The sequence below is a fragment of the Berghia stephanieae genome, chromosome 1 (genome assembly GCF_034508935.2).
Source record: "Berghia stephanieae isolate SIO BIC M18660-M18661 chromosome 1, UCSD_Bste_1.3, whole genome shotgun sequence".
Classification (NCBI taxonomy): Eukaryota; Metazoa; Mollusca; class Gastropoda; order Nudibranchia; family Aeolidiidae; genus Berghia; species Berghia stephanieae.
Genome location: NC_088360.1, coordinates 116,863,470 through 116,878,741, shown reverse-complemented (window position 1 = coordinate 116,878,741; position 15,272 = coordinate 116,863,470). Strand labels below are relative to the sequence as shown.

The 15,272-nt window shown below is 34.7% G+C and overlaps 2 protein-coding genes across 2 annotated transcripts in view; both read left to right on the top strand.

Moving 5' to 3' along the window:
• The window catches only part of LOC144962865 (tyrosine-protein kinase transmembrane receptor Ror2-like), a 75,918-nt gene that overhangs the window by 43,940 nt on the left and 16,706 nt on the right, over positions 1-15,272 (top strand). The window lies entirely within an intron of this gene.
• LOC144962863 (uncharacterized) lies at positions 1,146-8,247 on the top strand. Its single transcript, XM_078896212.1, has 2 exons — positions 1,146-1,291; positions 6,798-8,247. Exon 2 carries the CDS (start codon positions 7,126-7,128, stop codon positions 8,188-8,190), a length of 1,065 nt encoding a protein of 354 aa, XP_078752338.1. The 5' UTR covers positions 1,146-1,291; positions 6,798-7,125; the 3' UTR covers positions 8,191-8,247.

Sequence of the window (15,272 nt, the reverse complement as noted above, 5' to 3'; positions counted from 1 at the left end):
AGAAAGCTTTTGATATTTCCATTTAGGGTTCATGATCATAACGTCAAATACTACACGTGTTTGTTGTAAATGATTTTTGAAAAAACAAACAAACCACTGGGAGGGTAAAAATTAGATATCTAAATACGACGGTGGAAACCCGAGGCTATTCTGTTGACAAAATGATAGTGCATTTTTGGCACTTCCGCAGAATCTTATTAAAAAAGTAGAAACTACAGATATGCCGAAAGAGCACAAACACTGGTCTAAAGGCGTTCATTTCAAATTACAACATTCAACCTGTCAACAGTGACTACAAATGGCAGGATCACCCGATGGCAATGCAAATGTTTCAATAAATGAGTGTCGTTGCTATTATCGTAAATTAAGACAAATCATGAGCTCTTTTTCATACAAGTTATCAACTCTTTAGACATCTATTCTGTTTGATAAAATTGACTGTAATTTATTATTTCGAAGAAACAAATAAACTTCCCAAGTAATTGCAATTGCTAAATTTTAATGATTCTGTAATACAAGTATACAATTGTGCCATTCAAAGCGCCATTTCGAACGTAGACTATAAGTGTTTTTTTTTATTAGATAATTTATTTCTGATTAAACTTCGATTATGCTAAATTGCAGCGAGGATGCGCCTTTGATTGTCGGCGCTTATTTTTATCTATTAAAAAAAATTACTTATGGCATCAGTTTGTTAACTCACTCAATCTTAGAGATTTTTGCTACTTTTCAAATTGGAAAAAATGTGTTAAACATGAGCATGTACATAGTTTTATTCAGCTACATGTAAAAACTAAAAACATTAGCTTTGATACTACGTCTGAAAATTGTCTCAGAAATATGTAATATGTAAATATGTAAGGGTTGAGTGAGTTAAAACAATTATGTCTATATTCATAAAACTGTTTTTTATCGGTTTCGGTTTTTCATTTTTGTTGAAGTTTATATTTCAACTTAAGTGGTAGTTTGGTTTCAATGTCTTCTTTTTTCCTTATGTTTTTAAAAAAAATTTATAATGATTTATTTTTTACGAGGGTGAGTCAAAAGGTAATTGCACTCTGCTTATTACTTTAAAACAAATTGATCAGTACCATGCATCATACTTCAAGTTAAAGTTTGGCATTAGCCGAGTGGAATGCTAAACTTCTGAACATAGTCCCCGCCTCTCTCGATAGCCACAGTCTATCTTTTTTGTAAGGCCATATATTACATCGTCGTAAAACTGAGTTTACTGAACTTTCAGCCAATTTGTGAGGGCGTTGTCCATCGACTACCTCCCTTTTCCTGAAATGTGAGTGGTAGGACATTTTCATGTACTCGTTCTATCTCCAAATTCGGTCTAACTCGACCAATTCTTGCTTTCAGTCGCTTCAATGCCTATTTGTACCCGCTATCTCATTTATATTTTGAGACAGCGAAATGGATGATCATGGAAACGGGTTCAAACAGTTTGTCGACGACATTTTTGTCATCCTTTGGGTTATCGTTGTTTATGTGATCGGCTATGACAAACCGCAGTGACGTCAGTTAACTATATGAGCCTTTATAGTAAACAGTATTCAAAGAACGTTGCCTTTTAAGAAGTCAGCATTTTAATTTTAGTGTCACAGCAGAAATAGCGACGCACTAACGATAGTAGGATCCCCGAGACCATTGTTATTTAGGATTCGTGTAAAAGTTTAACTTTCTTTATAAGCCAAACAAGCAGACAAAAATAACATATTTTTCCGATTGGAACTTGGATCTGACCGTTCGGGGGTCACACAGAGGTCAAACAAAGTGAAATTATGGTCAATTCATTGGTTAAATTCAGAACTCTCATAATATCAATATTTTGCTTACTTGAAAATAACAAAAAACAAAAAAAAAAACAAAAACAAAACAAAAAATAACGCGAAAAGGATCTAAATGTATCACATAATTAAAATAAGTTCAAATCATACATAATTTCAAAGATTATTGCCCTTTATCTACGTCGTCCTTTCTAAAAAGAGCATGATTTTTTCGGAATATCCCTTAAACTGCAAAAAGAACAAATAACAGTTCATACACAGAATAACATTATTTCTAAATTGCAAATAAGTCGGATCGAGGTTAATAGAGACATCCCCCATTGAATTCTGTTACTAAAAATAAAACTCAAAAGCTAATAGGAAATCTATAGTACTCTAAGAAAAAACAAACTTTGATTGTGTGTCTTTAGGCTCTATACAAAACAAATATTAGATCTCGCTCTATATCAAATCCAAATAAGTTGTCGCCCTTTATTTTTGCATTGGGTGTGTAATTAGAAAATTATTGGTAAAACAATACTTTCAAGGAAAAAAATGGAGCGACTGAATACGTTAAAATTATTTTGTAGAACACAACTACATCACCTATTAAAACTAATTAGGCTATTGGGAAATCAATACCAGCCAAATATCAAAATTTATTGTTGATGTGTTATGCACCAGTATACAAAAATCTAAGTTAGGTTGTCTCATTTCCAAAGAGTCCTTATATTTTTCAGATTTTTTACTGCATCACGTCTTTTCTTGTGAAATGCATCGAAAACTGTTAACAAAACAAAATATTAGTAGACTAGACAACAAATGGAAGCTACTAAAAAGAATAGCATGATTTGTAAATTACGGCTTATCAGTCCTTCTTCTTCCCGTTCCTACTTGAGCCTTTTAATTTGTCAGGGAGTCCATGACCCAGACTAACATTATGTGAGAGATGTTTGCCTTTTTGATTTTAAGGAGAAGTCCCTTGATTGATATTTGTCAAATGCCTTAACCATATCTACTCATACTACAATTATTTCTTTCTTTTTCTTGAAGACCGTGAAATATATGTTATCTGGTATTAGAGCTTTGATCTGAGCTTTTTAATGACATGCTCCATCTCTTCAAGGGAGCACGTGCTAAAACACGTGTTCCTACCTTCGATCGCTCACCTTCCGTAGCAAATTATAGAAAAACATAACCATAAATATATGGTTGTTAGGTGGCAAAAAAGGACATACTCATACTCATAAATATTCGGTCACGCATCAAATGTTGTCTAGATATTGATATTTCATTTGTGCATGTTTGTTTTCATTAAAAGTGTATTATCTACAATGTACACAAAACAACAATAAGCGGGATATTATGTGCGCTGCGTTTTCCGGCTTCTATAGTTCCTACTCACCAGCCTCGACATTGAAACCAAACGATACGAACGTTTTCAATTTTAGTGTTCGATTTTGTAATTTGCATCAATTGTAAAGATTAAGTTCAGTGTTAACCCGTAATAGCTTTCCGATCTTTAACTTTGGATGTCTTACTCCCATATAATATATAACTCACATAATTTTAGAATCCGTTGTAGATTTGTTTTCATCTTTACGATTCACTTAGTAATTTGACTAACAGTCACTAACTTCACTCTACGATTCTCACGTTGATGTTTCCTTTACTTAAGTCTGCTTCATGCTCATGGGGTGATTGATTTTGATACTTTTTGAGAAAAGACACTTTTCGTAATAATAGATGGGTTATGGGTTTTTACTTGTAACAGTTTGTGTTTTGTTGATTGATGTGCACGAAATTGTGTGACTCGTTGCGAGAGGGTGCGTGAAAACGATAGTTGAACAAACAATGGAAAGTGGGTTGTCAAAAGAAGAAAAGAGGATATATTTTGTTTGTGAATTGAGTTTGATTGTCATTTTGTGTAGAATTAAACCACACAGTTACAATCTGCAACGTGTGTCAATCAAAAAAACAAACACAGACCCCCCCCCCCCCCCCCCAGTAGTTGGAATGTCTACGAAAGTTAAAACAGCCAAACAAAACAACCATCTTAGAGAGTAGCACCCACAATTTTCAACCGGCAAAAATCTAGCCTATTCATAATATTATTTTCTTTCCTGATAAAGGTTTGTGTTCCACGTTTGAAACAAACTTTAGGTCTTAAGATACCTGCTCCTGATTAGGAAAGGAACAAGAAAAGGGACCCCTGCTCTTTGATAGTTGACGGTCTGCTGCTAAGTAATGTGTAAACAAAAATTTTGATTGGATCCATATGACATGCTTAAAGGTCAATCGCATCATAATTCGGATCATTTGCATCTACTTATCTGGGTTATGTATTGACGGCGTCATCATCTGCTCAGTTTGATTGAAAACAATTTATATTGTTCAAGAACCAGACTTCTGTCGTTAACAGACACCATGATATTATTGGTTGGTAACAATGATTCATAAAGAAGTAATGTACAGATAGGGGGAAAAATTGGCTAAGATTTCAAATCTCGTATAATTGAGCTTTTTTATATAGAGCAATATCCACTAAACGTGCTCAAAGCGCTTTACAAGTATAAGAGAGGTGTTTAATTTGCATATCGGCATTAACAAAACAGGCTGCAGTCCAATGTTACCTTCGTGCATTTGAACATCCTATTGATATCGAAGACAACCTTAGGCCTCAAGCAGCGTGGTCAAAACATAAATCTATCATGATCTTCCGTCCATCCGCATTATTTGGACTAGGTAAGACACCAATGACTCATTGACTGCGGCCCAAATACTCGCTTGAAAGACACTCCTTTCAAAATGCTGATGCAGAAAATCACTTGTGGATTGGCTTCACATTTGTATAGTTGCCGTACAAAGAGTCACATATAGACCTTGAGGTATCTGTAATGGAGCATCCACGATCTTTGGCAATTCATGAAGGATACGAGACAGTGGGCTTTTGGTATGGACGTTCTAACATGAACTTCACTTCACCTCACCTCGTTTTCCTGTGGTAGATGAGATATGAGACATGACTTAACAGTAAGGGCCCTCCGTCAAGATCTGTCTTCAGATTTCCTCATTAGTGTCGGGATGTCCATTCTTGTACATTCCTTTACACTATCTATCCAGCACCTTGTTTACCGTCCTCTCCTTCCTTCTACCTCCAAAGTCCCTTTGCGTAATGGTTGTTATGGCGAAAAACATCACTAAAGCAAGACAACTTACATAAACGGCTTGCCTAACGACATGACCGCTTCCCTTTAAACTTGAAGGCAGATGTGATGACAGAACCCGTAAATACATGAAACAATACAAGAAATTTACAAGTCTCTTGGCCAATATTTTTGGCAATGCTGTTTAGATTAATTACTTTCATTGACTTGCTTGCATGAGATTTAATGCAAATATTAGCTGCTGGATTTGCTGCAATGTTATAAATGATGATTGGCTAAGAGAATGAGAATAACATTAGTATCTGGGGGTCTGTTTATTAAGTCTGAATGATTGTGCTTGAAGGCCTTGCAAAATATGGATCAATATGGGGATGCCGTCTTCCTCGTGGTTGCATTGTCCCACGGAAAACCCCTTTACAAAGATACTTGCCAAAATCTGTGATATACAGTCCTTTTCCCCATGTGACTTTTTCCGTCATGCTAGACAGGTATCTGAAGAGCTCTTTTTGTCCGCATTCTTCAAAAATAATGACTGCAATGACCTCGTTTTTCTTTCGTCCTTTCTTTTATGGCCATAGAAATATTACCGTCCCAACCAACATCTACTCTTGATGATAGACCCAGTTATGTAGGATTCTTGGTTAATCACTCTTCCTCAAAATATTTGTTAAATATTTTTTCTTTATTTGCATTTTCTGATACACAATAGAGTAAAAGGAAATTATTATATTGGAGGCACTGACTGTAATCCATCATCCTTTTCAGAAGATCCGACTTTGTGCATGTATGGGGTAATCCTCATGGTGATTAAACAGGTGGAAAGGTTGGAAAGGTATGATAAATACCTAAATAATTATTTTAGATCCCCGCTCGGGTTATCCAACACATAAATAATTTTCCCAAAGATATTCTGCTTGTTGTTTGATATGTTTTACTTTTCAGTTACACTGGGGTTTTTTTATAACCCAATTGGTTATTACTCGATTTTTAGTATTAATCTTTAAAGGTTAGTCTGTCAAGTATTGTTAGCTTTACTTGTTTCTTGTGATTGACATCCAAATAAGCAAATTATATTCTTTGAGTAGTGTTATATAAAGCGTGATACGCGAGACATTTTGTGAAAAAGGAATATTATTACTCACATAAAAACGAAATCAAGGTCAATAGCTCATACAAATTGTATAAGGAAAAAATTGTGTCTGTGAATTATTTATCCAAAAGAAAAAATTATTGTCCGTTTTTTTTAATGTCTAATATTATCACACGTTTAGAAGTAATTAAATGTTAAATGTAGCTGACCTTAAACTTGAGTGACCTTTGGATGACTTTCAAGTGGTCGAATTGAAATTACAATCGGCCAACTTCTTTTTCAAGGATACAGTCTTACCGTCTTTGAAGAAAAACAGACTCCCACACGAATATGAAACATCTCGAGTTTTTCCACTATTCAGTGACTCTACCATAATGGGCGATAACTCAGTCAAATATTGTGTATTTTGCTTTTAAATGTATTTGCTTTTTACTGACATCCAAAACAGTAAACTTTATTATTTGAGTAGTATAATATAAAGTGTGATTTGCAAGTTATTTTATACAGAGGAATATTTTTATTTATCTAAAAATCAAATCAAGGGCAATAACTCGTACATATCAAAGGAAATATTAACAAAACTGTACATATGATTTGTTTAACATATCATAAAGTTTTTATGTATTTAAAGATGTTATAAAATATCGATAATTTAAGGATAATTAATTGTTAAATGTATTTGACCTCATTTGAACTTAAGTGACCTCAGGTTGACCTTCAAGTGGTCGAATTGGAATCCCAATCGACCAAATTTTTTTCTCTCCAAAGATATCTATCTTACTAACTGTGAAGACAAATAAACTTTCACACATGTGACACAACTTGAGTTTCTGACCGTGAGTCTACTATGAACAATCCAGTCAATCGTTCCATTTGATGGGATGCTTATTCTTATTTCCTGTTCTTCCGGACGAGCCGTTACCCAAAAGTGGTGAATTCTTAAATTTAACAGAGAAGATGCCCGGTATTGGTGCTCATATTGGACATATTATTACTTCCGTTTGATCCTAGTATAAAACAATTTTTTTTTTATTCTTCGCCATCTTATTTTTATTGTCTTCATTATTTTTCTTTTGAAAACCAAAGACAAACGTGGATGATGTCTTCTCCTGTTCATTATAATGTTACTGAACCACTAAGAGGTGTTGTGAAAAGACCCCTTATCAGCGATGAGATTTTTCCAATCTTGCAATATGAATTACCAGTCATCTTAATAGGCTCCACGTCCCTTTTCGGTGTTGTTGTGAATATCCTCAATATCATTGTGTTTATCAAGCACGGGCTTCAGGAGAGCATTATCTTGGGATTCTTTGCGTTGTCAGTTTCAGATTTAATAATGGTATCTTGCCTTCTGTTTGGCGTTGTCTTATTATCATTGGATAGCATATTTCCTGTTACTCAAATCCCCATTTATTTCATGGGTATATACATGGCAACACTTAGTCATGTACGAGAAATGGCGTTCTTTTTTTCAAACCTTCTAACAGCTATTCTTTCCATCGAGAGATGCTGTTGTGTCGTTTTTCCATTTAAGGTAAAATCGATATTCACCTTTGAAAGATCACGTGCCACTGTCGTCGCTTTACTACTTTTCGTTCTACTTGGATACGCCCCGGCACTTTCAGCAATCCAGCTTCGATGGACTGCAAGCGAGCAACTGAATGGCACTAAAATTTTAACATACTGGTTTGCACCCTATCGCAAAGATCTCTACTCATTTTCTTTTCAGGCGTTAGGCGTGGTAACTCCCACAGTGTCTCTTGTAATAGTTATTTCCACCACCGCCATTATGATATTGGGTTTACGTGCGTCCTCAAAGTTCCGACAACAAGCAAGTGGAGTGACTGAGTCCGAGTCTGGAAATAAAATGTCGAGTCGTGATACCCGTCTGGTGAAGGCCATGGTCTTTATAGGGTCCATCCTTGCCATTTGCAATCTGCCATACGAAGCAATAATCTTCGGCGTGTATGTTGAACCTGAGTTTGATGTTGGTCGCGCGTACTACAGAACATACTACGTCGCCTACCAAATGTCATATCTTCTCAATAATTTGAGCGCCTCGGCTAATATATTTGTGTATTACAGAAATAGCTCAAGGTATAGACAGATCTTTGACGAAAACTTAAAATTTTGGGAGTGCAATTCTAAAAGAACAATGTAATCAAGGGATTTTTCTCTGTGAATCAGTGCATGAGAACAAGTTTAAAAATAGCTGGCTAAATGCGTGTTTATTTCATGAATTAAAAACCCTGTATGTAAAATATACATTTTAAACAAGTTTCTGTGCTTTAGAAATAGCAGAACATTTGACGAGATGAATTCCATCCACATCCGACTTGTACTTCCCGACATACTGAGTGATCCAACTTCGGTTTTAACATGTCATCCCTGAAATGATGAACAATGGAAACCTGTATTATAATCCCTTCCAAATCATAGCACAATCACTCACCGGGTGTTATCTGTATGGCACACAAAACGACTATATTCGGAATATATATATATATATATATATATATATATATATATATATATATATATATATATATATATATATATATATATATATATATATATATATATACAGGAATTGTGGAGGCAGCAAATGGCAAAAAGCTAATCGACTCCTCGGCAATGGTCCTCGAGCGTGAAGAATGTCATTCCATTATACGTATATATATATATATATTAGTAGTAGTAGTAGTAGTAGTTGTTTTGTTGTTGTTTTGTTGTTGTTGTATGGTAGTAGTAGTAGTAGTAGTAGTAGTAGTAGTAGTAGTAGTAGTAGTAGTATAGTAGTAGTAGTAGTAGTAGTAGTAGTAGTAGTAGTAGTAGTAGTAGTAGTAGTAGTAGTAGTAGTAGTAGAGTAGTAGTAGTATAGTAGTAGTAGTGTAGTAGTAGTAGTAGTAGTAGTAGTAGTAGTAGTAGTAGTAGTAGTATAGTAGTAGTAGTAGTAGTAGTAGTAGTAGTAGTAGTAGTAGTAGTAGAGTAGTAGTAGTAGTAGTTAGTAGTAGTAGTAGTAGTATAGTAGTAGTAGTAGTAGTAGTAGTAGTAGTAGTAGTAGTAGTAGTAGTAGTAGTAGTAGTAGTAGTAGTAGTAGTAGTAGTAGTAGTAGTAGTAGTAGTGTAGTAGTAGTAGTAGTAGTAGTAGTAGTAGTAGTAGTAGTAGTAGTAGTAGTAGTAGTAGTAGTTAGTAGTAGTAGTAGTAGTAGTAGTAGTATAGTAGTAGTAGTAGTAGTAGTAGTAGTAGTAGTAGTAGTAGTAGTAGTAGTATAGTAGTAGTAGTATAGTAAGTATAGTAGTGATAATGATAATGATAATGATAATATAATGATAATGTAATGATAATATAATATAATAATAATATATAATATAATGAATATGATGATAATAATAATAATAATATAATAATAATAATAATAATAAAATAATAATAATAATAATAAAATAATAATAATAATAAGGATCCTCTCCGCCTAACATAAAATCCTCTTTGTCCTTTCGTTTTAACTGGATTCGGTTATAATAAAACTAGGATAAGGTAGGTGAAACAGTATATTATTAGAAAAAGATGAGCTTGTCAGATTGGAGCACGTTTTCCTGGCATATGCATTATAATGATCGTGGCGATTGGATGCGAATCAAGTCATCTCTTGTCATCGCTATTTTGTTTTGCATGTGTTGTGGCAGCTATTGCTGTTGGGCATCTGGTTTGAGTAGCTCGGAGGTTTACTCACGCGTGGGATCTAAAAAACAGATGGTTTACAGTACAAACAACTTCATCCTACCCCACGGTGCAGATTTTCTATTTGTTATGAATTATTTTATCGCTCGATTGTGATAGATTTGTTATCGTGATTCGATTGCCGTATTTCTCGTTGCGATTTTACATTAAGTACCGAGCGAGAGAGAAAAAATGGCGCTGCGCACTGTAACATAACAAAGTATTGGCGGAATTAGCAAAGTTTCTCTATTCCGACACATTAGGGGAGCTAGAGTGAGGGAGAAAAATAAAAGAAGGAGGGGGGGGGGTGATGAGAAGGAAGAGAGAGATAGATTGATAGAGAGAGAGAGAGAGAGAGAGAGAGAGAGAGAGAGAGAGAGAGAGAGAGAGAGAGAGAGAGAGAGAGAGAGAGAGAGAGAGAGAGAGAGAGCTAGATGGTGATGATGGTGAGATGGTGTTGTGAAATTAAAAGAATGATTTTTTTAGATTAGAGATATGAATGCATGGGCTTAACGTTCTCATAGCGATGCAAACACTTTGTTGTCTGAAGCTATTTATGAAGCCGGAGAAGAATGAAATTTGAGTTGCTGGAACTTTTATTCTTTATTTTCCCTCCCATGAAGTTTTGATTAATCCGCTCTACTTTAATATTGCGCACATCGGTTAAGTCAGGTTAGATTATTCAAAACGTCTCACATTATGACTATGAGATCAGTACAATCTTGTTTTAACGAAAACATTGCTAGAAATTTACTGGATATCATAGGGTTTTCTTTCACTCTTTTTATTGATTTCTTTTTTCTTTTCTTTCAAGAACTGCGAGAAATGTCAACGTTTTTAAGAACTGTGTTGATAAGTAATTAGATCACCTTAAGTTCGAATTCGATGGGTAATCTATATGTTTGTTTTGTAATTGATATCCTGTACTTTATATATTACTAATGCATATCGTTTTTTTTTTTTTTTTTTTTTTTTTTTTTTTTTTGTTATCACTGGGATACCGCACCAAAGGCCGCACTATTGGCCTAATTTAGCTCTTATCATTGTATTGTATTCTATTATACATTTATTTATTTATTCATGTGTTTATTTATTTAATTTTTAAAAATTTGTTTATTGATTAAACTAAAAGCTGGATCTACTTTGCTTGGTCGGCTTACTTGTGTCATGAATGATAGTGATAAAGTGTTCTTGTTCATTAGGAGTTAACATATAAAACAGTAAACAGCACAAACACGCCACTCAGAGCTATTGAGAGAGAGAGAGAGAGAGAGAGAGAGAGAGAGAGTGAGAGAGAGAGAGAGAGAGAGAGAGAGAGAGAGAGAGAGAGAGAGAGAGAGTGTGTGTGTGTGTGTTAATCATGTTATGGTAGAAAATTATTAAATATACAGATCAGGTTATTAATATGTCTGTTGAAGTATGAATTTTCTCCTCCGAAAATCCTTTCTGTTGATGAACCACATAATGTGAACTCTTTTGTCTTTTATGTACATCCAAGGAATGCGCCAGGCACTCGTTTGATGTGAGTATAAACAATAATAAACACAGAGAATGGATCGTGAGTCCTTTTATCATGTCATAATATGCATTAACTCACTCAATCCTAGAGATTTTTGCTACTTTTCAAAATTAGAGGAGAAAAAATGTATTAAAATGAGCATGTAACTACATAGATAGTTTTATTCAACTATCATCAACATGTAAAAACCTAAAAAAATACATTAGCTTTGCTACTACGCCTATAATTTGTCTTAGAGAAAATGTAATACATAGGCATGGGGTAAAAGTAACCCCGGGTAAACTACGGATATAGTCGGTGTTAGGGTTGAGTGAGTTAATCGTCAATACAAATAACAGGGAAAGGAGAAGAATGTCGAATCTCATGTGCTATCTGCTCTATGTCCTGTGAAATGGAATACGCTAGGGGTTTTCAATAACTGAGCTTTTTACATAGAGCACTATCTAACGCTATACAATGGATCTCAGTTCAACAACAACGTTCAGCATGCAGGACGAGACATGACGCATGTAAGGCGCTATTTCAAAGTTTTCAACAGATGCAAGGCTGTTCTGATCAGGTACTCATTGTACACCTGAGTTGGATCAGAAAATGTGAATAACGCGTCTTTTCCTGGGACTCAACGTTGAGTCACACAGAGCCAGACGTGAATTAGCTTCCTCGAGTGTCATGCCACAATACCACACAATTTTATTTTCCAATAACTGGAGATGATCAACTTGTATTATGTTCTACCAAGAAATGAAGACTACAGAATGAGCTTGAGGCATTAAAATAAAATATTATGAACATTCCTTTTAAAAAAAAGTTTACTCCTAGATTTAATGATAATAATAATAATAATAATAATAATAATAATAATAATAATAATAATAATAATAATAATAATAATAATAATAATATTAATAATAATAATAATATGATGATGATGATGATTATGATAATAATAGTAGTAGTAATAATAATAATAATAATAATAATAATAATAATAATAATAATATAATAATAATAATAATATAAATAATATGATGCCCAAGGGTGGATTGCACTTTTTTGACATGGCACTCGTGATAAACGCTGAGCTATTTAGCTGCGACTGTTTATTTATTTATTGTGTGTGTGTGTGTTTGTGTGTGTGTGTGTGTGTGTGTGTGTGTGCTGCTGCTGCTTGTCTGACGTCCTCTTCTAAACGTTTAAAATAATTTTCAGCTACATCCGGAGGAAAAAAAACCCAAATAAACAAAGAAAACCAAACCAAACACCCCCTCCCCCTGCCCAAATGACGCACAGATTCAGAATTACGATTGTTAGTGACGGACCAGCAGTTTGTGGTTGCGGTTAACGCTCCAACTGCCCTGATTATGTTAGCTTACCAATACCACCACTTAGGGTCATGAGTTGATATTTGATTACATGTCATTTAATTAAAATAAATACTCGTACTTCGTAGATCAAGTCGAGAGATCAGATCTCTGATTTGATTAAAATCGAATCCTACCCGTAGAGGTTCATGAGTGAATTTCGTACATGGCATTTATTCCTGCCAATAATGCATATATAAGGAGAAGTAGGATGTTCCTGTAATTGTTTAGCGCCAGCCCGCCCCCCCCCCCCCCCGCCCCCCATTTTACGGAGGAGGGGGCCGTGGAAGAGGAAAAGGAAGGGGAGAAATATATATATATATAATATATATATATATATATATATATATATATATATATATAGATAGATAGATAGATAGATAGAAAGTGTGTGTGATTGTGTATGTGTATGTGTGTGTGTTGGAGAGGGGTAGAGAGAAAGAAAGAAAGAAAGAGAGAGAGAGAGAGAGAGAGAGAGAGAGAGAGAGAGAGAGAGAGAGAGAGAGAGAGAGAGGCAGGCGGGGGGGGGGGGGGGGGGTGGTTGGGACGACGGGTTTAGTAAGTTTTTGATTAAAATGCATTTCCATTGTGGTATTCCTGGTAGACTGTATTCAACTGGCTCCTCTTAGATCCATGTTATGTGTGACTGTTCTTTATTTCATAGTAAAATTTGTTATAGCAGTGAACCCACAAATAAATGAATGCGATAAGCAGATTCATTAAAGGATGAATTGCCATGGAAAGACGGTTTCGCAATTAAACCCTTTATAAGCCAATCATTAAGAAAAGAGTAAGCAGTATGTGTGAAATGCTGAATGCTCTCATTTGCAGTCAGTTGTTTTGAAATCGTGTATATCGCACATTGTTTTAGTTGCTTATTCAGAACTGACTTGAATTAGAAACGACCCTGGCTACAATATAATATTATTCTACCCCTCTCCTTAAATAGTAACGCGTAATGATATCAAGTTTACAATAATAATTTGTGACGTCAGATTATCAAACGTTGAATTTCAGTACAATTAGATTTTTGAATAAACGAAGTTTCATTTAAATATTTTTGAAAATGTCTTTTACTCAGAGATGACGAAATCAAAACGGATTGAGGGATAGAATAAAATATTTCTTACACTCTTGCTTTTTGGAATTCGACCTTTGTTCCCAACGCGCACTCGCAAGCTCGTTCGTGCAGCGGCTGGGAACACGTCCGGAATTCCAAAAGGCAAGAGTGTAAAAATCATATAATAATATATATATATATATATATATATATATATATATATATATATATATATATATATATATATATATATATATATATATATTATTATGATGTATTATGTTCTTAATGTGGAGGCACCGATTAATCACACACTCACTTCACAAGCAAAGAGCCCAAAGCATCTTATCCAAAAGCTAGCAATCAGTTTTATTTACCGTTTAATGTTGTAGGACTGGGGATAAACTCCGGCCCTAAGGCTTTAAAACTCTTGAAGAACGTCTGCTTTGCTGTTTATTTAAACCAAAATTGAGTTGATTCAAATTAATAATTACTGTTGTCAGCGAGATAAGACTGAAAGTTGATACATTTTTATACTAATCCTTGTAATTATGAAGTCAAGGACGATAGCGTATTGAGATAGTGTCACTGATATGTGATGTAGGAAAATATTTGTGTGTGTGTGTGTGTGTGTGTGTGTTTGTGTGTGTGTGTGTGGGCGGGTGAGTGATTGTGTGTGTATGTATGTATATGAATGAGAGAAGAGAGTTTGGATATATATATCGTCGTCATCAACATTAGCAAGTTGTCTGTGGTGATGATCAGATTAGCATTCCGTCCGGTTTGCCCAGTTTACACTTGGCTGATTTACCTGTGGTGTATCGGATTATTGGTGTCTTTATAGTTTCACTTTTCAGCAATCACTATTTTCGCTGCTTAAACCACGCATTTTTGTCTAATCGATTTTATCAAATCATTCGTATTTACTTGGACGACGTTTTCCCTTCGTGAGATTTATCTGGGTTTTTTTTTTCAACTTCACCGGAGCGGAGTTATACAAATAGTTAATTACAATGTTTCGCTTCTGTTTTTTAATTTCATGTTTCATAATGACAACGGATCTTGATTAAAACCGTGACAACTAGTTGATTTCACACATAACACCTGTTTGGACAAAACGACCATTGTACACATACCGCCCTACTCTGATAAAATGCTTTTATTTTTTCGTTTTGGCCAGAACATTTTTTATTCGAATGCCGGTTAAATGCCGTACTCTGGAATAGCAGGCATACTAAAAAATTTGGCGCAGTCACAGGTTTGAGGGTTTTTGCTAAGATGAGAGTCATTTAAATCGATCGATATTTGAAGGACGAATTTTCTGGTCACATTTTTAAATACATGTTTTTCCAGAGTCGACAGTTAACTGGTTAAGATGACTATCAGCCTATCAACAAGTTGAATACCTAATACTTCTTTTGCTCTGATTACGGCATTATTCATATTCATTCATTTACATTATCACGCCAGCCATAATCTGTGCTAGTAAGATCATTATCTCAACAAGGTCTTGTTTAACCAGTTTTAAACGATATCCAATTTGGTTGTGCGTTCTAGATTATCTAGTGTTATATACTCGT

Coding starts and splice junctions, on each gene's coding strand:
- LOC144962863 (XM_078896212.1), top strand. CDS start 7,126: ATGATGTCTTCTCCTGTTCATTATAATGTTACTGAACCACTAAGAGGT.